The following is a 27536-nucleotide window of genomic DNA, read 5'->3' as shown; positions in this document are numbered from 1 at the left end:
AATACAATCCCTGAGCATTTCCTGAAAGCCTGTAGATAAGTAGCCTTGCACAGGGCAGGACAGTACCTTGTGTTGCACCCATCTAGTCACCATTTTCCCCTTCTAGCGGCTTTTGCTTTACACAGCAGCAGCACACCACCATTCCTAACCCTGGAATTATCTGTGTGCATGGCCAGAATGCACATTTCTAAAGTTATTGCTAATATTACACAATAGTGAGGTGATTTCCAACTGCAGCCAAAGCTCTGACAGAGAGGGGTCCCCTCAGGGCTCCAGTGTCCTCTCAGAGCTCCCCTCACCTGCACCGTGATACCACAACACCACTCCTAACCCCGGAATAAAATCTCTAATGTCATTGCTAACATTGCACAATACTGAAGTGACTTCCAGCTGTGACTAAAACTCTGGTGGGACTGAGTCCCCTCAGCGCCAGGGCTCCCCTCAGGGCCGCCCTCACCGACACCACGACACCACTGCTAATCCCGAAATTCACTCCCCTTGTGCTCACTCCCCGTCTGCCTGGCCAGAATCAACATTCCTTACGCCGTTGCTACCGCTGGGCAGCAGTGAGTGGCCTGGCGGCCGTGCCGGGGCCGTGCCGGGGCCGGCTGCCGCGGGCTCCCCTCATGGCGGGCGGGCGGGCGGGCTCACCTTGGCGGTGGCGTGAGGCGAGGCGCCCTTCTCCAGCAGCAGCAGCGCCACCTTCTGGTTGTCGTAGTGCGCCGCCACGTGCAGCGGGGTGAGGCCGTTCTGAAAGGGCGGCGACGGCGTTAGCGCGTTACGGGACACCGCGGGGAACGGGGCGGGGGGACTCCGGTGCGGTGGGATGGAAGGGTCCGGGGGGCTGCAGGGGACAGAGGGGACGGAGGGGAGGCAGTGGGGATGGAGAGCAAGGCCATGGCAAGCAGGTGGCTGTTAGTGGGGAGAAGCAGCGTACCAGGCGAACCACGGTGGCAGCCGCTGGCTTTCATCACTCCACACCGGGGGATGGTGTGGCTTTGCCCCTATGTTTATCCATTGGGAATTTTGGCAGCATGATGGGACTGGTGCTTCCTGAGCCAAAGACACAGACCTGCCCTCAGAGCAGCCATGCACCCTGCCTGCCACGGACCCAAACTCAGCACGCTGGGTAGCAGCAGTCAGCCACCACCCAGGGGAGACACAACCCCAACAAAGCCACAGCCACCACGCAAAAGCAGCTGCAGCCTTCTTAGGGTGCATATTTCACACAGCTCTTCCTTAAGGAAAGACTTCTGACTTTTTCTTCCCCAGCAGTACCTTGCCAGCAGAATCAGGACAGGCACGGCGCTGCAGCAGGAGTTTTGCCACTTCCAGGCTCCCATATTTGGCTGCCACATGCAGCGGTGTGAATCCCTTCTGAAAAATTCCAGGAGATAAAACACAGACGTGTGTGTTAAAGGTCACGCTGACATCTCTTGTTTCAGAATATGTGTTAAGCACTTACTCTTCAACCTCCAAATTGATAACTGAACCTAGAAAGAGCAGCCTCCCTTGAAAGCACTTTGAGAAGCATGAAACAGAAGAAAATTCTTTCCCTTTTATTATTCTTCCCTACTTATGTGCTCTCAGGCTGGCAGACATTTTATCTGATACAGACTGTACTAGCAACACACACTGCGTGGGGGCAATGAAGGCACTTCTTCAAATTTACACCCCAAACCAGCTGCACCTTTTTTTGTTCCATGATGACAGCTTTACAAGTATTTCCTGCATCAATCATTGCCAGTAACAATGAAACACCAATGAAATTCATCAGATAAATCCTCCAAACTCTAATTCCCTTCCTCCAGAAGGGTTTGGTGAAAAATTATTTGTACTTGCATTTGAGTATTCATACAGTCACGAAGTTCTGCTGAAGCTAAAAAGAGCCTTCTCCTCCCCTGTTTTAATTTAAAAAATTGGTAAGGAAAGCTCATGGATGTATGACAGTAGGTGGCAGCCTGCACCGCTGCCTGACAATAATTTTGGAAAGCTGCAATGACCTATTTGCCTGGCACATAAGTCGTGTTTAATGTTTATTATCATTATCATTGAGTTTCATTAATCCCACCTCAGGAAGAGTTGATATTGGGTAATCTCAAACATTTTCAGTTCACAAATCACAAGTCTGTAAAGATATTATCTAGTGGGCTCCATCTTCTCCTATTCATAATTATAGAATGTTCCTGCAATACTAATTGCCATCAAGCTATATGGGAAATTAGGAAAGTATTTAGTGTATTTTTAGCCATTCTAATGTGATTTAACAGCTGGATAAAAGGAGAACAGCAAGCCCTTCCAGTAATCCATGGATCATAATTTGAAAATTGCTGGTTTAGTCTTTTAAACCCTGGAAGAGATGCTGTTGTTCATAAACATGCTTTAAGCTCCAGCTGTAAAACCAAGGGTACTCTTATAAATAGCAAAAATTACGTGATTCTCACTTATCAAATGCTTTAAATTTGGAAAATATATCTTGATACATCATTCTTCTCACAGCTATCTACTGTCTTACATATTCATCTCTCTGTGAGGAATCTATTGGTACCATTTTTGGCTAAAAAACCCACTAGTGATTCTGGAGAACATTTTTTTTATAATCCCAGACAAAATGGCCTGTTGTGTCACATGACATCCCATTTTAGAACCACTGCAAATAGATCCAGCATTCAATGAGACTGGGCAGATGCTGACTTCTGTGTTTTAGGAACACTCCTTTCAGCTAGCACAGGATAGAATTATTTGGCTATTTAAGTAAATAACGTATTGAAGAATAAAAGGAGACCTGTTCATAAAAAATGTATCATCGCCATTCCCTTTTCTTTTTTGGAAATTCTGCCAAAAAAAGCTGAGCCTATAAGGGAAAGGGAGAACCAAGGACATTTAAAACCTGTTGGGACCAACGGCGGGAGGCGTGTTCATCAAGATCCGCATTTGGCTTTCTTCAGTGGCAACCAAACCCAATTTTAGATGAGAGAAGAGTAAGCTGAAATTGATTAGCTTGTGATCCATTACCCCAGTCTGTTGGATTGTTGCCCATTAAATAAGAAGACAACAAAAGGCCCAAACTGCTTCAGCTTCTCAATGTGAAAGCACACCATCAGAGGACAGAGGTGCCCTGGATGTGGAGAGTTCAGCCTTACCTTGGTGGACATGGAGTGCGAGGCGCCCGCCTCGAGGAGCACGGAGGCGACGTCGAGCTGCCCCTCGCGGGCAGAGATGTGCAGCGGGGTGTAGCCGTTGGTGGTGGCGGCGTCGGGGTGCGCCATGTGCTGCAGCAGCAGCTGCACGATCTCCGTCTTGCCCAGGCGGGAGGCGATGTGCAGCGGGGTCTGTTCTTCCTACAACTCAAATCGAGTGGGTCATTAGTGCTAGGGAGGCACCCTGAGCTCAGCATCCTCTGGGGTCCCCACAGGCCTTCCTATGCATTTGTCTTGCAGAGTCATGGGAAGTGATAGCAGAAAAATGGAGTAATGGAGGAGAGGAGGGTGGTGAATGATTCCTTCAGCCATGGTTTTAAGAGAAAAAGAAAGCACTGTAAGCAGAACACCTACCCTGGCTCGGGCATCCACCAGGGCCCCGTTCCTCAGGAGGCAGCGAACCACTTCCACCTGCCCGGCGCGTGCTGCCATGTGCAATGCAGTTTCTCCACGCTGCAGGAAAGCAAAAGCTTTCAGTGCCCTACACTTCCTTGAAGAAAAATCTTTGCCAGCACCAGTCCCACCCATGACAACTGGTGCTGAGACCCATTCTTCTGCCAGTTGAGTCTCTGGCTTCAGCCGCAGGGCAGGGTGTAAATAAATGTGGCTGTACCTGGAATGCCTTGGTTTGCCACCGGGACAATCCAAGACTCAACCACTGAGAGATAGAATGAAAATCCTGGCTTGGGGAAAATTCTGTCAGATAGACTTGCCCTGGTCACATATGTCTCTCAGCTTTCTACATAACAGGGCATCAGCTCGTGTGCGGCACAGGAGCTGAGAGTACACTGAGCTGTCTCTCTCTAGGGATTGCACGGCACAGGAGCCTCAAGATGGAAGGAGGATAATTTTCCAGATGGTCCCCTCCTGCACACTGTGTGGAGCTGGCAGCATTAAGAGGCCTTGCAACAGCTGAGCACAACTCAGCCAGCACACAGAATGTGTAAAATCTGTACTCGGCAGTGTGGCTCTGTCTCCATGCTGTGGAAACAATCTTGTTTCAAGCCTTTTGTAGCTCAGAGAATTTGAAGGATATGAAATATTGGAAAGCATTTTAGACCAGGGATATTCAAAGCATTTACTTTTTGCATAGGTTTTAAAAAAAAAACACTGAAATGAAGATTCCTTGAGGACATCATTCCTACTTTAACTGGCCTCTGTTCTTTAAGTGCAGTGTCCCAAAGTGGACTGAAACAGTCCCTGGGCAGCTCACCCGCATCTGGTACATCAGGTCCTTGGACAGCTCCACAATGAAGAGCTCCATTCATCTGTTATCTCGTGAGAACACAGCAGGACCCATCATTTCTTTGGGTTAATTGTTCATATTTCTCACACCAGAGCTGGAGAATATTCTGTTGCAAGGCCTTTCTCCCCTCACCTACCATTTAAACTGCAACTGCCAAAATGAACACTCTAGGCAAGACCGTTTACATCAGAAAGGGGAATCATGTCCTCTTGGCCTCGTCAAGATGTAGGCAAAGAAGTAGCTTTAGGTTGCCTACTAATAGGGATTTTTAATTACAGCAAACCCTCTTCACCAGGAGTTGATTTATCTTGTCATTCTTAAATTAACATTGTATTACCAGCTGTGATTAGTAGGTATGCAACAACAAAATCCCACAGCCCTAGCTACAAATCTTAATCATTCTGTCTATATATAAAGTTTATTACCTGAAGAATAAGCTGTTTAATATGTTAAAAACACTCTAAAGATCAAATTTCTGCAATGACCCTTTTGTGCTTAAATTAGCAAAGCAATTTAGGTTTTGGAAACTGTAATTCAACAGGGAAACTCAGCTTACCAAGTAAAAGCCAAGACACCTGTGTAGCAGAAATTGTAAAGTGTTAAACAAAAATGCCTGGTAACACAATATTTTTAACTGCTTCCACAAGAATTTTCTGGGTTTTTTTTCATTATCATTAAAGTTCTTACATAAAGATTGCTTCCATAACAAAGTATGGAAAGTCTATTTTAATGATTCACATTAACAATTCTGCGTGCTAACAATTTCACTGGGTTCAATGTAAGATTTTTCTAGCTGAGTAAAACTAATGAGTACCAGGATTACTAAACTTTTTGTTGTTTTTGTTGCTGGGAACACTTACCTATAACCTTATGTACTGAAAAGAGCTGCTATACCGTATGAACTGAAAAAAGCTGCTTCCCAAGTACAGGTGGTCCCAAGCTGAATATTTGTTTATGCTGACAAATTCAAACAGTAAAATATCTTACGAAATACATCTCAGAAAACTGCAATGTTGTTTTTGTTGGGGTTTTGGTTTTGGTAACTAGGCTGTTGGCATACAAACACTGATTTCTATGGTAAGTCAGGTTCTGCATTTTGTGTTACTTCCCAAAGGTCACATTTTCCAGATTAATCACCGGTTCCTGGAATTTCCTAAGAGGAACATCTTGAGATTCCCAGGTTTGCTTTTTGTTTCATTGTTGGGGTTTTAAGCATTTTATACTCTTTCACTGACAGGAATTTCATTGCAGCCAGCAAAGTCATGCAGGCAGAAATTAGAGCCATTTGGACTTGAATTTCACCCTTCGGAACAGAAACACAGATTTTGTGGGATTTGGCTTATAATCCATTTTGCATGGTTTTGGTGAGCTTTGTCTAAGGAAAACTTTACCTACTTTAGCATTGTTGCAGAGCACATGAAACCAGAGATGGCTTATGACACATGCAGCCATCACTTTCCCCTCTTCACTAAGAGTGCTACAATAATTTGCCCTAAAATGCAACAAAGTACCATTAAAATGTGACCTTGGGCTGAGCTACAGGGTAACCAGAGACTTTCTGAGGGTCCTGAGCAGAAGGTTCTGGTGAAAGCCATACTCACAATGTTAGTGACATCGGGAGAGGCTCCGTTCTGCAGCAGGAGGAGGACTATGTTCAAGTGGCCCATAAATGCAGCCACGTGTATTGGTGTGAGGCCCGACTGCGAAACAAAGCAAGAGCAGTTTTACTCCTCTGCACGGCGCGAGGGACGGGCTTCTTCGTTCAAATCAAACATGCAGCAAAGTGAGGCGGGACAGGAGAGACACAAAGAAGGAGGCAGAAAAGGAGAGAGAGAGAAGGAATGTTTCTGCAGGACATGAAATGTTTTGCTACCTCTGTTATAGCCTGGATTGAAGCCCCATATTTCACCAGGAGTTCCATGACTTTGATGCGATTTTTCTTGCAGGCAATGTGCAGTGGAGTAAAACCGTTCTGTGCAAAAGACAGTGATGTTAGTCAGAGACATGCAGCTACCCTGCCCACACAGCTCCATGCTGCCACACTGGGAGCACAAGGGTTAGGCTACCACAAGCAGCTGCTCTTCAAGCACAACAGGTTATGAATTACAGACAGCTCCCACTATCTGAGGCACAACAAAGCAGGGCTGCTGCTTTCTTCCCAGGCAGGGGAGAGAAAGGAAACCTCCCCCTCCACAATTCACATACAGATATGCCTGTCCTCCCTGCCAACTGCATGTGTGTGTGTGTGTGCACATGTGTCTGGGACTGCACACATGTCTGTGAGGAGCACTCCCAGTGCTTTCCAAGACTGCCCAACACAAGGGAAATCAAATTACAGCGAACACTTCAGAATCAGTGCCTTTACAAAGCATTTCCTGTACCTCTCTAGGAGAACCACTGAAGGTTTGGGTTGGAAAAGCCCATCTTGTTCCACCTCCTACCATGTGCAGGGACACCTTCCAATATTCCAGGTTGCTCCAAGGCCCATCCAACCTGCCCTTGGAGATTTCCACAAATGGGGCAGCCACAGTTTCTCTGAGCAAGCTGTGCCAGGGCCTGCCCATCCTCAGAGGGAGGAATTTCTCCCTAATATCTACGCCAAATCTACTCTCTTTCAGTTTGGAGCCACTTAAACTGAGAAAAAGAGAGGAACAGAGCGCTTATTCCAGATTTCTTCTTAATCTGTCATTTTACTTGAAATCCAAGGACCCGTGTGTATTTATTTTTATATTTATACTAACCTAAGGCATAATATCCATGTGTGTGTGTACATTCTGATGCACCTTAAATAAAGAACCACCCCTTGAGCTGTGGTATCATGATAGTCTGATGACAGTTAATGCAGGTTAACTGTGTGTCTGGAGCTGAACCAACACGTTATTTACCACACGTGAACATTTTAGTGAAAAGCACAAGTAACATTTTTTAGATAATGTCAAAAAATTGGTAAATTTTCTAATGAAGAGCATCAGTATTGCCAAACGATCAACCAGTAGTAACCAGAACCTTGCAGTGAAATCTTAGTTTATGGGAAAACATTATCACATGACAATTATTCTATGGGCTGCTTCTGTTAAAGGAAATGTTAATTACTAGTTCATTGGAAGGTGCTTTAAAGCATAGACACATTTAAAAAGCTGAGATCTCACATAGTGCTTGTATCCCCAAAGCATTTTGCAAACATTAACAATTTTTTTTTTTAAAGTAGCTGAAAATGAGTTCTTTATAATATTGATCCCATCACTGAACTCTGCTGAATATTATTACTGTTTCTCTGATTTCTAAGGAAGTAATCAAAACCATTCGATATTTTACCTCCCACACAACATCTCCTAATATATTTCATTGGGACTTTTAGTGCTTCAGAAGTTTCCATATTTTTCACTGCATTTCACCACCTCAGTTGATTTAATTTTCCTACTTCTGTTTAAGTGAGGAACAGTTTGATGGGGGAGAGGAGAAGGCAGAAAAAAGATGTCTCATTAACAGAAATTATGAGCTTCATTTAATATATTAAACACTATCAACAAGCCAAAGGCGACAAGTCTCTGATGGGAGAGAGAGAAAATGAGGGGGGTAGGGGGGAGAAAAAACGGGTTTGGTGGGAAGAGATCAGAGAGGCAGCAGCCTGAGGGTGCTCTCCTTTTGTTTCAGATGTTTCACAGGGAGGCATGGAGGGAGGGGAACAGAAGATATATTTCTGGTCATGGAAGGAAAGAAAGAAGACGTAGGGGGTATTTGTGAGTAGCTGAGCAAAGTGCAGCTAATTGGAAGACTTGCAAGGAAAACAAGCAAGGATAAAAACACATCAAAAAAGATTACCCGAGTGAGCACAGCCCTGAAAAAAGCAAAGAAAGCGTAAGAGGAGGAAGCAAAAGGGGCTATGGGATTTGTGAGTATGGAAAGGCCAAAGAAAATGAGGGGGCAGAAGAAGATGGTGTCAGTTCCAAGGAAGTAAGGGACGGGGAAAGCCTACACAGATGAACAGTGGGTCCTAGAGTGGGCAGGAAGCTGGGGAAGGCATCCAAGTGCCCTGCAGTGGGGGTTCTGTAGAGGCCCCCAGTGCAGCTGGCCATGGCAGAACTCTGGCCACGCAGGAGAATCTCAAGTGTTCAGACTCCTCCTCTTCCTGACAGAGTGCAATATGTTGGTACATGAACTCCCAGCCAGCTAACAGTTCCTAGGAGAGAAAATTGTAATCTTGTCTGGCTTTGGAGACATTAAAGACTCTTAAAATGTTTCCAGAGTCAAATGTGGTGTTTTTCTCCTTGTTAGGGGCAATGGTTTGATCAGTGAATAAAAGGAATCATACCTGTTATCCTGTAAGCATAAGAACTGTTTCTTGGAAAGAAAAATGGCATCTAATAGAGAAAAATGTCATCATTTCATAAATGCAGAAACATTACCTTGTTAATATGTTTTGCCTATGCCAATTAACTTATTAATTCAGTAGAAAGCCCAGAAATTGCATATTGTATCACCCTGTATGGAAAACGGAGCCATTAATTCATTTAAACACCAATGCAAACAGCAACATCAGCCAGAACCAGCTCTGATTTAAGGGACTCTGCAGAGCTTCCACACCTGACACTACAGCCACTTGCCAGGGGGTTTGTTCCATGACTGGGCCTAAGGATACAAGGCACAGCACTGGAAACCAGCAGGTGTGACACCCCTGTGGCTACCACGCCTACTTAAGGCTGTGCAGTGTGCTGACAGCTCTCACTCAGCTTTCCTGGCAAGAGCTACCAGGCAGCTTTGTTCCATGACCCAGGTGGGACAGCTTTACCAGGGCACGGGCGTTGGGATTGGCTCTCTTGTCCAGCAGGAGCTTGGTGACACGGTAGTGGCCGCAGTGAGCAGCCACGTGCAGGGCAGTCAGGTAGTCCAGCGTCACGTCGTCCACGGGAGCCTTATGCTGCAGGAGGTGCTTGACACATTCCACGTGGTCCCCCTGGGCTGCCATGTGGAGTGGGGACAGTCCATTCTGTGACAGAAGAGAACACAACAGCAGCTTCAAGTAATACCCATTTAGACTGTGACACATAGAAGAAGGACATTTGTTGTTGTGAGGTGCTGCTCAGTGGGCTCTGCTATTATACAAGTATCTTCCCCTCTTTAGTTTCATCAGAGACAGAATTTAGGAAATGCATTTATTTTAGATGCAAGTATTCCAGATGCGAAGAAGAACACACTGAAATAATTTTCCAACTCTGAAATAGTTCGCAAAAATAATTGGGAGAAACGGTCCCTGTTATGGTATGTGACGAGTCAGAAAATGTGTGCCAGGAATCACCTCTCAGGAGTGACTGACCCAGCTTTCACATCTCTGTGTACTACAACCTCACGAAGCAGCACAAGGGAAGTGCTGGCAGTAGCACTCCACATCATGTGTTTAGTCTGATACTAGAGAGACGGGCAAGCAAGTGTACACTTTTCATCCATTTGGAAAGGATTATGTAAGCAAACCTTATTTTGGAGCATTCTTCCCATTAATACATCTCATTTGAGAGGGCAGTTACATTCCTGTCTTCCTCCTTGTCCTCTCAGGGACACTGAAAGCTCTGTGGAAGGTTACAGGGGTGTTCCATGCTCTAACAGGGCCCACACACACCTTGGTCCGTGCGAGCAGCGGGGCACCTCGCTCCAGGAGCAGCTCCACAACCTGGTCGTGGCCACTTCGTGCTGCACAGTGCAGTGGGGTGAGTCCATCCTTCAAGCAAAAGGAGAGAAAATAAATGAGCACATCCCCAACTGTTTGTCCTGGCACTCTGGGAACAGCCTGCTAGGAATGCAGCCCCACACATGAGAAAAACCTCCTTTTTTGACTCCTAACTGAAGCTGGCTCCACAGCACAAAGATTCATCCCTGTTTTTGCTTGCACCAGTAAAGGACACTCTAAGGTTACTTTTTGAGGGAGGAAGCTCATTGTGCGCTGAAATCCCTTCTCAAAGAATAATATGAGGGTGCACTTTCTCCTCCCCTCCCTGCCCTCTGCATGGCTTTGATACAGCATTGCCTCTCCCTGGGCTGAGGGTGCTCCATAAACCAACACATGTCCTTTGGATTGCTTTGGATGCAGGGATGAAACAGGTGATGTTCATACTAGAAAATTTGCTCTAGAAATTTCTTTTGCTTTTAAACAGGCATCAAGATAAGGAAGATTTTAAAACAAGAGAAAAAGAGAGAAACATAACCAAATCTTTCACTTCTGAGATTGAGGGGTGAACACAGAGCTAACAATTCTTTTCTAAAACTGCTGTCAGACCACCAACCCTTCAATAGTTTTTCCATTGCAGAACACCATTCTGTACAAAACACTTGCTCAGGGTACTATTAATTATCACAGCAGTGGAAGCAAAAGATGCGCTCATGAACTATTTGGATGGGAGAATGAATTCTAGGTAGCTTTAGTATAGCTTAGATTTTATGCAGAAAAATAAGTATGAGGCTAGAAAAAAGGTTGTGAAACAATATTAGTGCTGAATGACTGAAAAAAGGTAACATGCAGGATATGAAAAGCCAAGTTTTCATCTCATTAGCCCTCAGCATTGTTCAAGCACACACTCAGAGATGTCATCAACACTCACTCAACAGAGGTGGCTTTACCAAGGTGAAACAGGAATGTTTTTAATTGCAAGACAAGCCTTCTCCTTTTGAGACATTTTGTGTGACAGTGACGTTGTTATTCCAAGGAGCCGATTGAAGAATTCAGTAATAGCTCGATTAAAAGGACAATATACTGGTCTGAATTACAGAATTACAGCAAAACTGCATAAGCAGTATGAGTATGAGTTGGTGACCCTGCTGTTTACCTTGCTGGGGTTTGGAGGAAACCAGGATCACTATGTTTTTGAGTTAAAAGTAGCTCTAGACTACACAGTGCCATTGCAACTGCAAGCTCATTGTGGCAAACACTGCCCTGTAACACCCTACAAAAGGCAGTTCCAGGAAGTAGAGCCTCTCTCATGCCCCATTTCCAATGCACAGAGCCCTTTCCAAGTGAGCAGCACCACAAAGATCCACAGCTGCAAGGGCCTGAAGACTGCAGGAGAAATTTTTCTCCCTTACTTATCTCCCTTTTCCAGAGGCTTTTGTGACGCACTGACAGGGTTAGGTGTGCCTTGGTGCTCACTGTCTCAGAGGCATTCCTAAATCCCAAAGAAGGTTTGCACTGAAATTCCACAGATGGAAGATCAAACCCAAAACCAGGACTTGAGGCCTTCAGCACTGGCAGCTGGGGTCAGTGGGAAGAATTAGGTAGAACTATTTTACTTTTTTAATGCACTGAAACTTCAGAGTCCTCTAAACCTACACTTTTTATGACCAGCTGAGGTATGTTATCATCTCAGTGCCAGAGGGACTCCTACAGGTAACTCCCACTGGCATTACAAAGGTAAAATATATCCCAAATGCATTTCTAGGGAAGGTATTTATTTGGTATTTCTTTCCAGTTTCTGGCCTCTTGTACTCTACATTTTTAATCAATGTGGGAGGTTCACTTTCCCCATCTGTGTGGTGGCTTTGATGTTACTCTAGTTAATAAAACAGCTAAAAAAGAGGAAAATTGTGTGAATCCTTGAACAAAAGCAGGACAAATCCCAAGAGAGAGAAAAAGAAGTAAAATATAAGCTAAGAAGCACATCAACTCCACCAGAAAGTCTGGCTAAAACTAAAAAAACCCCTCTAAATAATTTAAAACAAAGATTTCTTCTTTGTTCTTATCTATAATTACCTTTAAAAGCAGAGATAGAAATTTACTATCTATCCTACTCTACCCTGCCATAGCTGTTTTGAGGCCCTCCCACAGAACCCTCTTCCCTTTCCTCTTTCTGCTCCGAGGAAAACATCATGTATATTTAAAAATTATTGTATCTTTAATACTTTAAATTCTTTTGCTTGTATCTTTTATTCAAAGATGAGGGAGACTGCAAAGAGAGAGCTGTTGTAGTAGAAGAATCAGGAGAGAAAACAATGCAGAGAAGCTGACATGAGCTAACATGAAGAGACACACTGGTGTACCAAACAAATCCTTTTTTGCACCATTATCTATTTGCCATGAGCCTCAGTGCTCTCAAAGTGACTTCAGGAGTTGGCCCAAGTACTTTGTCAGTCATTCCTCTGCTAATTGAAGAACACAGAGTGGCCAATACATCAGGCACATCACTTGACAGGACATCCAGCTCCGGCTCAGAGGGACACAGACTTTGAAGGGCAGATAATGGATACTCCATAAACACAAAGGCTGCCATGCCAGGAGACAAGAAATTCAGCAATTTAATGTTTAGAGAAGTTCAACAATTATCTCCTTGCCTGGATTGTGTGGAATGAAGACTTAAATGTTTCTATCTTCCTAGTGACATCCCACATCTGGTGTTCTGCTGTTCCCAAACATGGTACTCTCCTAACTCTCTCTGTGATGTAACCAACAGCTGGGTCACCCTGAGAAATGACAATGCAATCCCCTCTGTGTGCATGGAAGCCAGGAAATTCCATCAATGTTAATTCTCTCTTAAATGGTTCTCAAAATATGAAGAAAACTGGTGCTTTTTTTTTTTCCTTGAAAATCAATCACTGGTCATTTTTTAACCTGCAGACTTAATCCTGAATGCTGTGCATGAATCCTAACTGTAGGGCTTCCAAAGATGAATTATTTGGGCATTTCACAAATGCTTTCTTTCAGCTTAGCAGAAACACACAGACAAAAAGAAGCTGTGCTTATGAGGGATTTTTAATGGGAAATGATGTGGGCAGCACATTCACAGGACAGTTGCTCACATTCAGTGCTCATTCAACCAAAAACTGATGATAGAAATGAACATCAAAGGCCAAATTGTCAATGAATTATTCTAAACTGCAGTTGCATATTCTCTTTTTCATTAGGGTGAAGTAAACTTTTAGTATTTCATTTGTCAAACATGCAAAATTGTCTAAATTTTCTTGACAAATAAAGAGGTTTTAATTTGTTCATTTTTCATTACGACTAAACCTAATCTCTTTAAAAATTACCAAGGCGAGTCTCCCTCTTGCTTTAAGCTCTTGGCATAATTAAACATGCTGTAAAGTATTCCTCCAGGTCTGCCATTCACAGCACAAATTTGAAAAATACAGCAAAAAATAGACCATGTGCTTGCTTGAGTATTAAGATAGTAACATAAGTAACTCCAAATAACAGTCATTTTCTAGATAACTCGCTTAGACAATTCATACAACATCCCTTCCCACTCCCTTGTAAACATTATAAGGAACCACTGAATTTTTAATAGGAAATATCTGCACTGAGATTAGATATTTATAATCTGACATGGCTTTAGGAGCAGCAAAAGCTGCCAATGAATTATTAGTGCTGTGTGCATGTAAGAAGATGAGGAGAAAATGTCACAGCAGCATTACTGCAGGAACAAACACTGTAGAGAGCACAGAGCCAAGGCAGGGTCAGGATCCTGCCACAATGGCTACCAGTCCCATGTGGAAACAGCAGAGCCAAGCCTATTTTGTCAGGACACAGATGTACCAAAGGAGATTTATTAGTAGTAATATCTCAGTAGGTTTCCAGAATGAGTGTTAAGGGGAGTCTGAAGCACATTCCCCACAAAAAAAACCCAAACCAAGCCAAGCAAATCTGAGTTGTGCTGCCCAGTTCCCCTCCTTTTGTTTTCCCATTAGTACTGCTCATCTCCATGAGTGACCTGCCACTCCTCTGAGCTCCAGCTGAGCCTCCTCCTTTCTGTGGCCCTTCTCCAACCCTGATGGTGCCCCAGACCTTGTCCCACCATTGCCATGCCTATCCCTGCTCCAGCTGCCACGCTGCAGGCACACAACGTGCTTACTGTCCCACACAATAAACTTGCCCTTCCAAGACTGGATGCTCTCTTTCATTCCATGGATTTTATTCAACTGTAAATATTCAGGATGAAAACCTGCAAGTCTCTGAGACTTAAGAAAAGTCCCAGAGCAACAAAAATCTAATTTTAATGTTGGCAAGATTGAACAGGAAGATGACAAAATGTGTGACAGCTTCAGCGGCTGAGACAGGTGAGAGTGTTCCTCCCCCTCTGAAGAGTGTTTGCTTACTCCCACAAAAATGGAAATACCAGCAAGGTGATAAAAGCCTGTGAATAAAATTGTATTTTAAAAGAAAAAAAAAGCATGCAGAACCAAAAAAGTCTCATATTCTTGGTTTGTTCCCCATACAATCTTAGAGAGAATGGATAAAAATAGAGGTAATACAAAAACTGCATTCAGAAAGAATATTCCTAAAACCTTGTAATAGCCAGCAACATTTTCACATTCTGAAGGTGCACACTTATGATTCTATTATATGAGGACTCCTTTTTATAGAAATACATGCATTTTGGCCATGCTAAAATTGCTTTTAAATTCTGACAATAACTCCCTGTAAGAATCCTTAGTGTGGTCCAGGAAGACTGTAAATGCTTTCCTTCCCTCAAAGTGAGAACTGGTAATTGCCACACTACCCTTGACCACCTGACAGTGAATTAGGAATAAATTAAACTTTCCACCATCTTTCAGAGAACAGATTTCTGCACAGTTTCTCTGACCCCCTAACTCCAACTAATCATCAGAACCCGCATGGGTTAGAATTTTGGCCAAATATTAAAATGAAATAATTTTTAAATAAAATTATGCAATTGAAATTGTTACTAATGTAAGAAAATATAAAGAGAATATAGGTTTGAGTAAAATTTTGAATATGAAATATCTTAGTATAGGTACTTTTACCCATTAATTATTTTGTGAACAAAAGTCCAGGGAAGGCTTGTATGTAAATGGAAGTTGCAAAACATATACCAGATATTATATAATAATATGGGTTAAAATAATATTTTAGTATTTGAATAATTACATACTGTTAAAGATGATATTTTGTTATTATATAATATTATAATACTCTCCTTAACAGAGAATACTAATAGAAGTATCTATTGTATTTGAGAATGGAGTTTTCATTTCTGCTTTGGATGCAATATAAAAGAGAAATTAAATTTCACATTTTAAAAACTTAAGACTTGATTGAGAAAAAAATAGCATAACTTGCCAAAAAATAAGTAAAACATTATTTTAAAATATGTAATTGTGTCAAGAGATTTATCACTATTTCTGCATTTTTATGGCTTTGTGAGAAATGCCATAGAATTTCAGTAAACACATTCTGAAATGTATAGAAAATCAAAATACTAATTCCTGCAGAAAGCAGAGCTTTCCTTTGACATGCTGCATTAACTGTGGAACAGCAGGACACATGCATCATTTACTCCCTTTGAGGAATAGACATTTTAATTTATATTTTTAGACAACACAGGGACTCCTAAACAATCATTCCAATGGAATATTTTCAAACATAGAAAGCTTTCACAGCTTTAACTTTGCAAACCTGAAGTACTGAAGCCCATCTGCAATCTGCTAAAATAAGTTTCTTCATCTTAATTTATGCAGCGTCAGATGTCATGTAACAAAGCAAGCTAAAAATAAACAGAACGAAAGCAGCGAGGACTGGTTTAACTGAAGGGCGTATTTTGATGTGGTGTGGAGCACAAGAACTTGGCAGTGAAACATCCTAGTGTTTTAATTCCGCTGTTCTGCAGTGACTGTGACCTGCTGGAAGGCAGAAGGAGTTGCTGGGAAGCTGAGGGAAGGCAGCAGGAAAGGCAGCAGGGAAGGCAAGGTGTGTTAGTACTGCAGCGGGGCAGGCGGGGTCTGTGCTGCCACGGACAGAGCACACTCCTCCTCCTCCACCCGGCAGGGACTCACAGCCAGAGCCAGGCACTCGAGGTGAGTGGACAGAGCACAAGGAGAAGAGAGACACACCCAGAGAACATCAACAGCTGACACAAAGCACGGACAGCAAAACCAAAGCTCTGGAATCTTCCCCACCATAAGGCACAGCCCACCGGCCGCCACCGTGAGCCCCGGAGCAGGGAAGAGGTGGAAGGTGAAGGTGACAGGAAGAGGGAGCCTGCGCAAGCTGGAATATGTGTGCCTTAGGATACCTGTATGGGTTTTCAGGGACATCTTTGTACTGATATTTTGAGCCCATGTAGCAGCTGACACAGGGCAGGGAGCAGAGACAAGGAGACAAATCTAAAATTGGTCCCTCCCACCCACATTGGGCAAATCCTGTTCTCTCATATTCATTCACAACTGCGCTCAACCTTTGTGGGTGAGCAGGGATGGGAAAACACTTGGACCTCTTAAAACCCAAAACATCCCTCACAATCATCTGTGTCGACTTGTCTAGAACAATATCTAACTACTGAACAGGAAATAGGTGAACTCAATACATGCCATTCCAAAGGTCAGATGAACTATTTCTGTAGGACATGCTCAGGGGCATGTGGAATATCCTGACTGAAGTATATTATTAGCATTTCATTCCTCTTCTCCACGAGATTTTAGGTGTTTATTGTGGAAAATGTGAGCAGGGGTGATTGGCTGTACACCTGCTTAAGAGATAGCTTTTTTTCACCAGCAGGAGTTTTTTGAAAATAAAAGAAAAATAGTGAGATATCATTTCATAATCGGAAACCAAATCACAGTTGCATACAGAGTTCACAATAATCATGACTGTCTTCAGAGCTTATGAACCAACAAATAGTTGATGTAATTAATATCCAAGTAACTGCAGAGGCTGAATCAACCCCAAGGGTAGCTGACCGTAATATCTTCTACCTTCCTATCAGGTTAAACAAAACCTCTCATGTCCAGCTCTAAACTTTGTGTTTTAAGAAACTCTCGATCTCTTGGACATGTAATTTTGCAGACCAGCTGCCTAAAGACCAATAGCTCCTAAGAAGGAGCCCTGTGCAGCTCAGACTGAATAAACTACAACGTTTTCCCAGGTGATTCCAAAAACACATTTGAAATAATTAACCCTGCCCATATAAAATGATGGGGTTTTTTTTGCCCTGAATGACTGTGAAATCACCCATAAATAAAGGGCAGAGAGATGATGTGACATTTCAATAGGACAACTGGCAGAAGGAAGCCAGTGAGAGTCACCCAATTAATACCCCATACTTTGTCTGGGGAAGAGACTCGTGGCTGCTGGCTCTGAGGAGGTTCCTTGCCTCTGTATCAGCTCTCCAATAAAAATGGACTGAGTCCAGCAGAGCTTCCACAGGGCACACTGCAACTAGCATGGACATTTAGGGGTCAGGGGACTGAAAGGTTTAGCTGAGTCCAGACCTCCCATTTCCTTTTGCTGTACATCACATGGGCTGTGTCATGTCAACTTGGACCAACTAACAGCCTTATTCCCTGAAAACCATCAGTTTCATCAGCTTTTTCTTGTATGATGTAGGCAGGTTATACAAGAGACTAAAGGAAATAGCATTTCTGCCTCCTACTGTCACTAATACCAGCTATTCTTGAGTCTTGCACCATAGAAAACAGTCTACATAAAACAAGCACACAAAAAAATCCCCAAAAGCAAGCAAGGAGAAAACCCCAGTCCATTCCCCAGAAGGGACAATATCATATTCAGGGAATAGAGAGACTCACCCTGGTTTTGGCATCGATCTGCCCTCCGCGATCCAACAAGAGCTTCACCATGTTTGTGTTTCCCCTTTTGGAAGCCACATGCAGTGGGGTGATTCCATTCTACACCATGAAAAGAACAAACAATGAGCTGGATGGAGCTGAAGGTGTGCAATGGGGGTGAATTCGGATTCGAATCACAAAAAATGAGACCATCACATCGTAGAAATAAACAAGAATGTGCTAGAGCATCAGAGCTGGGCACACACCAGATGAGCTAGAGTTAGTAATTCCTTCCTAAGCAAAGAGTCCTTCTCCATTGTTTTGGGGTCCTTGAATGAAGGAAGCAGCGCATCTGCCCAAGCAGCAAACATTGCAGCCCCAGGGTCGGACAAATACACAAACATGTATCAGAGTCCCAATGAGCCAATAGTCACAAAACACTGAAGCATTTCAATTGCTGCAACATACACAGAGGACACAAATGCGTCACTCCTACACAAAGGAACCTTCTCGTGTAGAGCCAAGAGCATAAAGGAGTGGTAGGCTGTGTAGGCTGAAAGTCCTTGAAAACACTTTGGGTGAGGCAAGAGGTAATATTAGCAGCTACTCCAGATTGGAAGCAGGAGGAAGTCAGTCTGGAAGGCAGAACCCTGAGGTAATTCAAAGTGTGTCTGGCAAAATCAAACAGCAAACTTGTGACCTGGGAGCTGGGTTGAGATTACCAGAGGTTTTCACTTCAAACTACATAACGTGCAACAGCAAAGAGACTGGACCGTGTAACTCTGCAGTTGTTTACCATGAAAGAGTAGTCATGATTAATTAGTTCTTTTATTGTTGAATTTGCATAACAGCAATATACTTTCCTTTCTGGTTTTGAAATATAGTTATATGTGAAAACATTGAATTCAAGTGGCATAGCAAATATTGAATACCAAAAAAGCCAATCAATCCTACATCTATTTCCAGAGTACATCTAACAAACAGAAAAGCCAGAGGGAGTTGACACATTATAAGAGCATCAGCTTTCTGGAGCTGCCAAAGAATCCTGCTTCCTCCAGCTGGGAATACTGGCTGTTACATAACTCCCAAGGCCTCCAGGGCATTGCACGGAGACAACCTTTCAGAATTACTGCAAAAAAGACATCTTTGATCCCAACAGAACTTCAGCATTACTTTGCTCCTTTCTTCACTCAGCTCTTGCCTCAGAGGTACCCAAAGAAACCCTCCCATTTCCTTAGGCCACTAGAAGCAGGAAGGTGAAGGGGTGAGTCCATACCCTGGCGGTGAAGTCGACTGCAGCTCCGCGGTTCAGCAGCAGCGTGGCCACGTTGACATTGCCGTAGTGTGCAGCGATGTGCAGAGGGGTAAAGCCGCTCTACAAAGGGAAACAGCCATTGTTATGGACATCTTCTCACATCAGCTCAGCAGTGAACTACAGCTGGAGCTCAAAATGCTGCCCAGCTAACACATCATGGCAATTTTATCCAGCCTGTGAATGCCTATTCTAGAGTACAGCCTTTCGGCCAGAGAGGCCAGTTTTCAGGTGGGAGATTATCAAAAGTGCTTCATTCTTTCATTCCCAGCTCAGCCCCCTGCATCAGTGGCCAATAAGAGCAGTTTTCATCACAGAAAATATTAATGTATTAGCTGTACTTAAAGAAAATAAAGCAAGTTCCTGATTACCATTTGGAAGCAACATGGGTCTTTTAGGCTGCATCTATTTATTGGGGTTTGAAAAATGATCACAACAGTTGTTGGACTCTTATTTTACTCCTCTAAGAAATATGGATAACATATTTCCTATTGGGCTTTTTCTTTGTTTGTTTTTGTTTTTTTAAAAGCAGTAATTATTCAAAATGTAATTAAAGAATTTGCTTTACATGAGAAACTACTTAGTAGCATAGTAAAATAATCATAATTATTTATATATAATTTGGATTGCAAAGGAGCTGAAGAAACTTCACAATCCATAAATAAAAAACCCTACTTTTTATTTATTGTGTTTTGAATACTAGAAGGTGAAACCTGCTCCAGCTATGAGATGCAGAATCTCTTGACAACAACATAGAAAAAGATTAAATTTTCAGAAAGTAGGACAGAGAGCAAGCTTTTATTCTCATAAGTAATTCAAATAGAAAGGGCCTTGCTTTTGAGGTTTCCCTGAAGAGCTTTACACTGATTTGATTGGATCTTGCTGATAGTTATAGAAGGGGAGGAATACTTCTGGCTTCTTGACTACAGCATGCTCTCAGCTGGGTTTCCTGCCTCTCAGTATCCAAACCACCATTTTAAGCAGCTCCTAGAACAAAGGAATGTGGGCACGGGCTGGCCTCCTTCCACAGGTACTGCAGTACCCCTTGCCCTTTCCCTCAGGGCAAAGTATGCCCCGTGGAGCAGGTGCCCAGGGAAGCTGTCACCCTTCAGTTCACATCACTGCTGCCTCCTGGCAGCCTCCTCATGTGTGTACACACCAAGAGGGAAGCACCTTCCCGTGGGCACGTGTATCCATAATTCATCCCCTCCTCCAGCAGACAAACTCCATTATTCAAAAGCAGGTATTGAAACCACAATCTCATCCTTGGAACTTTTTCCTTCTCCTAAAAGCGGCAATGATCTTTTGGGAAAATCCTAGTCCAAGCCAATCAACCCCGTGATTTTTAGTGGAAGTAAAATCCATATAAGAAACGTGTTATTTACTGCAGGTAAATTCTGACTATGAACTGTCCCTGAGGGCTTGGCAAAACTTTATGTTAAAGATTGTAATAGGAAGAATGGTAAAAATAAGCAGATGCCCTGCACAAGTTTTTACCCTGGGGAATTTGATTATGCTTTTTATTGTAAGAGACAGAAAACTAATTTTACCATTATTCTGGCAGAGCCAGACACCCAGATGTAGTTATGCCAAGTGAGTGCATTTTCATAATTAATGAAATTGAGCTAAAAAAACATCTTTATCCTCTTAGCTCCATTTCTTGCTTCAGACTCCTTTGGACTGACGTGAATTCTTAGAAATATCAGTCAATACTGACAGAAGCAAAAAGAAATTCTAAGACAAAGGATGAAGAAAAACAGGGTTTTTTGAGCCAGAAATTTCTATGTACTGAAAAAAAGAGTAATATCTCCACTTTTATTGCTAACTAATAAGGAAATATTGGCAAAGAGCAGTGAAAATAATCATAAGTAACAGAAAGAATAATTAAAAATTGTTGATGTCGGTACCTCAGTCGTCCTATTCACCATCATCTGATGCAGCATGGTTTGGGAAAAAGAGGAACAATATTAAAGACTGGCCACAAAACGAAGAACTATGTTGCTTTTTCTGAAATGAGTTATGCTGTTAATTATGAGAAAAGCCATTCAAGCATGCATTAACTTTAAACACAACCTATGCTCCCGTGGGCAATAAACCAATATCCTACTTAATAGGGAAGCAGTGATTCTGCTTCCGTTCCAGTGGCTTCTGGTTTGCAAATAATGACAAAAAGCTGGTTACCAAAGAAATGGGAGGCATAACTAAAAAGTGAAAAAATGAGCACCTGGTGATTACTGTGCAGCTTAACACCGCAAATTTATAGGTATTACTGGTGACACTGTGGATTGAGTTGTCCTTGCCCGCCGGAGCAGCTCTGTTTCCCCGTTAGGATGCAGGGATTCAAGGTGCTGTCCCCAGGCCCGGAGCCTGCCCCGTTACCTTGGACTGCACGTCGGCGTTGTGGTCGTTCTGCAGCAGCAGCGCCGCCGACTTGGTGTCGTCCTTCCTGGCGGCGATGTGCAGCGCGGGCAGCCGCACCTTGCCCTTGGTGTCGTTCTCCAGCAGGATGGCCACTGCCTGGTTGTGTCCCTGCTGCAGTGCCACAGCCAGAGGGGTGAAACCGTCCTGGGGGCAGCAAACAAGGGGTGCTCAGCAGGGCCAGACAGCTGCGGGGAGCTGCACCGCGCCCTTCGCGCACACCTACACGGGGAGAGCGTTCCCAGCTGTTCTCCACCTCTGCACTCCATCTCCAGGGACGTGAGATTGGAGGCACAACATTTTAACTCTTTCAAACACCTTCAATAGGCTTTCCAATATTTGAAATGCTTTGAAAGATCTTTCACACTTCAAAGTAATCATTTTTAAGACAAGTGCAAGCAAAGGATCATTCTACAGCATCTCTCTTAATTATTTTTCGTCTTAAAATGGGCCACAAAGCATATTTTTAGCAATTTTTTGGCAAATTCACTGAGCACTGAAGAGTGTCAATGTGAAAAATACAGAGAGAGTATGTTTATGAATATCTCACATCTCTGCAAAAAGGAAGTGTATCAAATGCGTTTGCTGCTGTTCCCATTCCAAGTTACACATGAACCATGCGTCAAGAAATCCAGATCATGTTTAGGAGCATGATTTGAGGGAGGAAAACACCACATTATTTATGTTTCTTGGAAAAAGAAAATCAGAAAATCAATCTTTGCTTGTCATTCATAGTTTTAGGTTTGTTTCTAAATTAGTTTAAAATAGTCTTGTTCCTTGTGCCTGGGATGGCCAGTGCTTTAAAATCCGTGATAACAAGATGGCAGCTTGCTCTCCTGGCTGAAGTATTATGGGCTACCAGATATTTCATTCTGGTTTCAAACTGAACCCTTGCTCTGGTCATGCATCCCCCCAACCACAGGTGCTCTGTAACTACATGAGAGATGGGACAGCTTTGCTTTGGAATAGAAATATGGAAAGATGAGAGAAGAATACAGGCCAAGTTAGGAAGGAATGAGAGCTAACATATGTTGAAAGAAACATCTGAAGAATTGGCAAGGCAATTTTTTCCCTCAGTAATCTAATAACTTTCTCTCCCTTTTGCATCGAGCTGAGGGTAGGTGCATTGTAACAGCGATACTGCTGTGGGTTCTGCCTGTAATAGAGATTAAATTCTGTACAGTGAATTAAAAAGGGGGGAACAGCTGACAAAACAGCTGAACTGTAAAGATTATTCTGAGATTGGGGCTACATAAGGTGTTGAAATGGCTTAATGCATTTGCCTTTTGCCTCTGGGAACATGAGAACAAATCCTGGATTAGAGACTCGGAAACCGAGCTCACCCTTACTCTCCTTTTTTATCTGTACACATATAAGCATGAGAGGAAATGAAATTCATCCAACAGCAGGGCAAGTTTCAAGGCTTCAAAGGCAAGTTCATCCATTTGATTTGCACCATTTCACCATGCACCCTTCTCAAGAAGGACACAACTCTTTCTGCATTCCCCCTCCTATTGCCTCTGGAAAGCGTGGCTGACTGAAGCTTGGAGATAGCTTTTCATGTCCTCACCTCCCATGAGGAGGGCCACTCTTTGATGCTAAACAGAAGGACCTTCTCCCTGTATTTCAGTGACATCCACAGTTCAGGCTGTCATCCCACCTTACTGAATGTAGCATTTCTTCATCCTATTCATGAGATGAACTCTGGGCACATTTAAAAGCAATAGTGGCTCAGGCCTTCCTTGAGGAACACTCACACAATCATGGAAACCATCCCCTCAGCAGGACCTGAACCTAAAACTTACCCAGTTAAGCAGCCAAGAGGTCAAGAGCCTTTACTTTACAAGCTACTGAGTGAAAACTGATCTTTCTGAAGGCAGAAGACAAATTTGGAGTCAGGGTCAGAGTAGGAAGATATTTTATTTTTTCTCCTCTCTGCCTTTTCTACAAAACGAGACTACAGTGTCATTCTGTGAATGCCTGCATTGAAACAGAGGCCACGTGAATTGTAACCATCTCACCCTCACAATTCCTGCAAACTGAATGAATTCCCAGCCAGCAGAGGTTGCTGGGAGCTGGCTGCCAGCAGGTGACAGTGGGCTGCAGCAGGGCTGGGCTCATGGAGAGCCCCAGTTCCACCTGGCTCCTTCACAAGGAGTGTGTTTCTGCCTCGTTGCCTGGCAATCATATGGGATTTGGTGTTTCAGAAAGCTGACGTGTAATGTGATCGCCACATCTATGAGGGGATTATTTTATGAGCTGTCATCAAATAGTACAGTACCCACTGAGAGAAGGGACAGTAAGACAGCTGTTAATGCTGACAGGTTTGAAGGGAAGGAGCATAAATGCTCCAGCATTTCCAATTGATTCACTTGTGAAGGCAGTCCAGAAAGGGAATGTTTCTGGACAGACTAGAAAAAACAATGAACAGGAACAAAAGCTCTGGCCAGAGAGGAATTTTGCTACAGCTACTTCACATGTCACATCCACATCCATAGGACAAACAGGAAGATGACACACTTTGCAGCACGGAGCCTGTTCACTCATTTCCTTGGCTGGAATAAAGAACATTTGGCAGAAAGAGGAAACAAAAGGAGCATAGTCCTAATGACCAAGGAGTTTTCTCCATTGCCCCCAAACCCCCTCATATGTGGAAGGAAGTTTGTGGCATTCAGTTCCTCTGGAGATGGAGTCTCACCTCTTCACCTTAGGTGTCTGTCCTGCTTGCACAGGAGTTACTGCAGGTTCACAATCCACATCCCCAGCTAATATCAGCCTTCTCCCTATTTACACCCACATGGCCCAGCAACAGAAATAAAGTGTCTGTGAAGACAACGGCCTGCCAAGCTCACTGATGCAATCCCTGTTAGGCATTTGGTTCCCAGTTTACACCAGTCACAGCCAATAGGGAATGCTCACAAGTTACACCACATCACAGGATAGCCTCAGAACCGATTTAACCTAAGGGAACAGCAGCAAGAGGCTGGAGTAGGTGACCTCCCAAATGGTTCTGTGAACCCAGCACCACAGAGAGCCTCACCACTTCTGAATTCAACTGAAATCCCAAGACCCAGGTGATGAGTTGATGGCTGGACTCCATTTGAGAGGTCTTTTCCAACCTAAACAACTTTGTGATCCTAAAACAAAGCTTGCTAACAACAACCTGTTGATGCTAATTGACACAGACAAGCCCTCTGGAGACAGCCCACACAGTTCTGACTTGAAGTGATCTGAACACACAGGCCTAGAAAAATGTGAGAAAACCCCCTCACCTCGGTAGCTGTGCTTTGGTTGGCTCCATTCTCCAGGAGATATTTCACCACCTCAATGTGGTTCTCTTGAGCTGCCATGTACAAAGGAGTAAAGCCATTCTAGGAAAGACACAGGAGAAAATAATGTCACATTGAAATGATATGTGCCAACAATAATGAACCAGAAGTGGATACACAGCTAAAAATGCATTTGTGCTCTTGTAACCGAATGTGAAAAGAACAACCTTGTATTTTTCCCTTGATACAGTCATGTTCAATGCCATTTAAACCCACAGAACTCTCCATGCTTTCACACTCATTTTCTTCTGACATATTTTAAGGAAGCAATGGACACACTAATTAATAATACAGCTATTCCTTGCTGATAATGTTGAGGGATGTAAAGCTGGCAATAAAGTTTTATGCAAGCTGACAGGAAAGCAAGAGTTTCCTCCATTTATTACATTTCCTTAACCAAAGACGTCCTCCCCTGGAGACCATGAAGTCCATACCTTCTGACAAGCTCAGTAGAGATGGCAAAGGCTTAACATACTATGGAAAACTTCTAATATGTAAAATATTGCAAAGCATCCAACATAAACGAACTTGGACTTGCAAAGGAACAGCTGCATTTCTGACCGTACAGCAGGTTCAGTTATCATTTAATTAAAAACTTACAGTAAAATTACCTGAATTTATTAAAATAATTTGATCTGGATAAAACGTAATTTTAAAAAAATATTCTAAATCAATCAGCCTACACTAGAAATGTAAATTCTTTCTTTGCAATAAAGCATTTTAATGCAAACAATTGCAATTAATTTCCTACAAAATCTCGATGAAAGAGAGGCATGGAATTCAGCTGTCTGCCTGATCATTAATTTATAATAATTTTTAGGATTTCTAAGATGATCTTAGAAAACTCTGCAATATTCTGTAGATTACCATGTAACATAAGAGGACAAAATCTTCTGGCTTAAAATGTCATTTTTAGCTAGAAAATAAACTATAAACCAGAGTTGAAACATGCAATTTATTTGACTTTTTATTATCTTTTGTGCTGCCACACTGGATGGAAGGATTGTGTATTCACACAAGCAGTCAGAATTAATACAGATACAATGATAACAAAAACTCCTGTTTCAGGGAAGCCAATATTCTTCTTTATAGGAAACCTGCTGTGGAAACATTCCAGTAATTTCCTAATGAAATGAAATCTAATTTTTCAGTCACTAGATAACACAGAGATTGTAGAACTGATGTCTTTACAACCCATCTCTGAGTTTATAAATGTAGAGGACTATTCAGGCAATAAACATAATTTATGTAGTAGATGTTGTATGATATCTGCCATAAAAGTTGTAGCAAATATTTGAATGCTGCTTTGCATAATATCCTGGCATTTCTATCGACAATCTTGGGACACAGAATTTAAAAATGGCACCCAGAGAACACTTAACAGCAGTTCAGTGGGGGAATGTCTTTTGAGTGGCTTGGCACAGGAGTCAGTTATTTTCCAATATTCCCAGAAATTATTCAAATGATGGACTCTTATTATAGTCACAGATAGTATGACCAACATAGTCTGCAAGTCCATCACACCACAGGATCATCATGTGAAACCATGGTCAAAAGACCTGGAAAGGTAATTTAGTAGGGACAAACACAAGTGTCTGTCTACTGCTGGAAAAATAAATTATGCACACAGGGATTGACAAGTAAGAGAAGAATTCTGCAGAAAAGGCTCTGAAGGTTACAGCTGTTTTCCAGAGAGTGGTCACTGGTCAAGGAGCTCATTCTGCTGTAATAAAGAAAACCCTTGCACTGGCATAAAAAATATCTCCTTAGGGAAGCTATCTTTCTTTGAGAAAAGGCCAATAAATAGTGGTGTTCCATCTGCAAAGGGCAAAGTGAAGGAAAACAGTCTTTATAGGGGAAGGGTCTGTTCTCAATATCCATGACAACTAAAACAAAAAAGCAAAATTTACAAGGCTACTAGAGGGAAAATTCAGGTAAGACATCAAGAAAAGCCTCTTAACAATAAGGTCAGGCTGATGGGAAGCTTCCTCCTCCCAAACACAGCTAAAACCAGGCAGCAAACTGGAAGCACACAGAGCCTGCCTCTCATGTCCCCTCTGGGGCAGGAGGTGGGGAGTTAGGGACCTCTGGTCTCCCAGCTGCTCCTCAGACAGCTCTTAACAGGGAGAGGGAGATAAGAGATCCCATCCTAACATAAAATGAAGGAAGGCTTGTTCACTGAGTAACTGGGAAGGTGAACAAGAGGCAGAGGCAAGAGCTGGCAGAGGGAATTTGGAACAGATTGGCTTCCTTTCCATTGCAGTTGTAGGGAACAGCACAGAGGAGCCTGCAGGTAACCCAGCTGGCTCACTGTTCCAGCTCTCCTTCCCACTCCACAAAGAACCAACGTGGCAAACTACAAGGGACAACTCATAGTAATTTTCCACTCACCCCATCAGCATTTTCATGGCAGTCTAATCCTTCAAATGAAATACATGCCACTTGTAAAATCCTTCTAGCTGGGAATATTACAAGGATCACACTGACTGAATTGGGTGAATATGACAGTTTTCAAGTCACAGTAAATCAAT

At 43.0% G+C, this 27536-nt stretch overlaps 1 protein-coding gene across 1 annotated transcript in view; it reads right to left on the bottom strand.

The window, feature by feature from the left end:
• Positions 1 to 27536, bottom strand: part of ANK2 (ankyrin 2) — a 148757-nt gene that overhangs the window by 71704 nt on the left and 49517 nt on the right. The window contains 12 exon segments of the mRNA XM_050973712.1: positions 652 to 750; positions 1279 to 1377; positions 3144 to 3341; positions 3555 to 3653; positions 6048 to 6146; positions 6320 to 6418; positions 9236 to 9433; positions 10061 to 10159; positions 17968 to 18066; positions 19223 to 19321; positions 21638 to 21823; positions 24949 to 25047. Coding sequence (XP_050829669.1) covers positions 652 to 750; positions 1279 to 1377; positions 3144 to 3341; positions 3555 to 3653; positions 6048 to 6146; positions 6320 to 6418; positions 9236 to 9433; positions 10061 to 10159; positions 17968 to 18066; positions 19223 to 19321; positions 21638 to 21823; positions 24949 to 25047 — 1473 coding nt within the window.

This window comes from Serinus canaria, chromosome 4 (genome assembly GCF_022539315.1).
Source record: "Serinus canaria isolate serCan28SL12 chromosome 4, serCan2020, whole genome shotgun sequence".
NCBI classification, from domain to species: Eukaryota; Metazoa; Chordata; class Aves; order Passeriformes; family Fringillidae; genus Serinus; species Serinus canaria.
The sequence above is the reverse complement of the archived record's forward strand: the minus strand, read 5'-3'. Positions and strand labels throughout refer to the sequence as shown.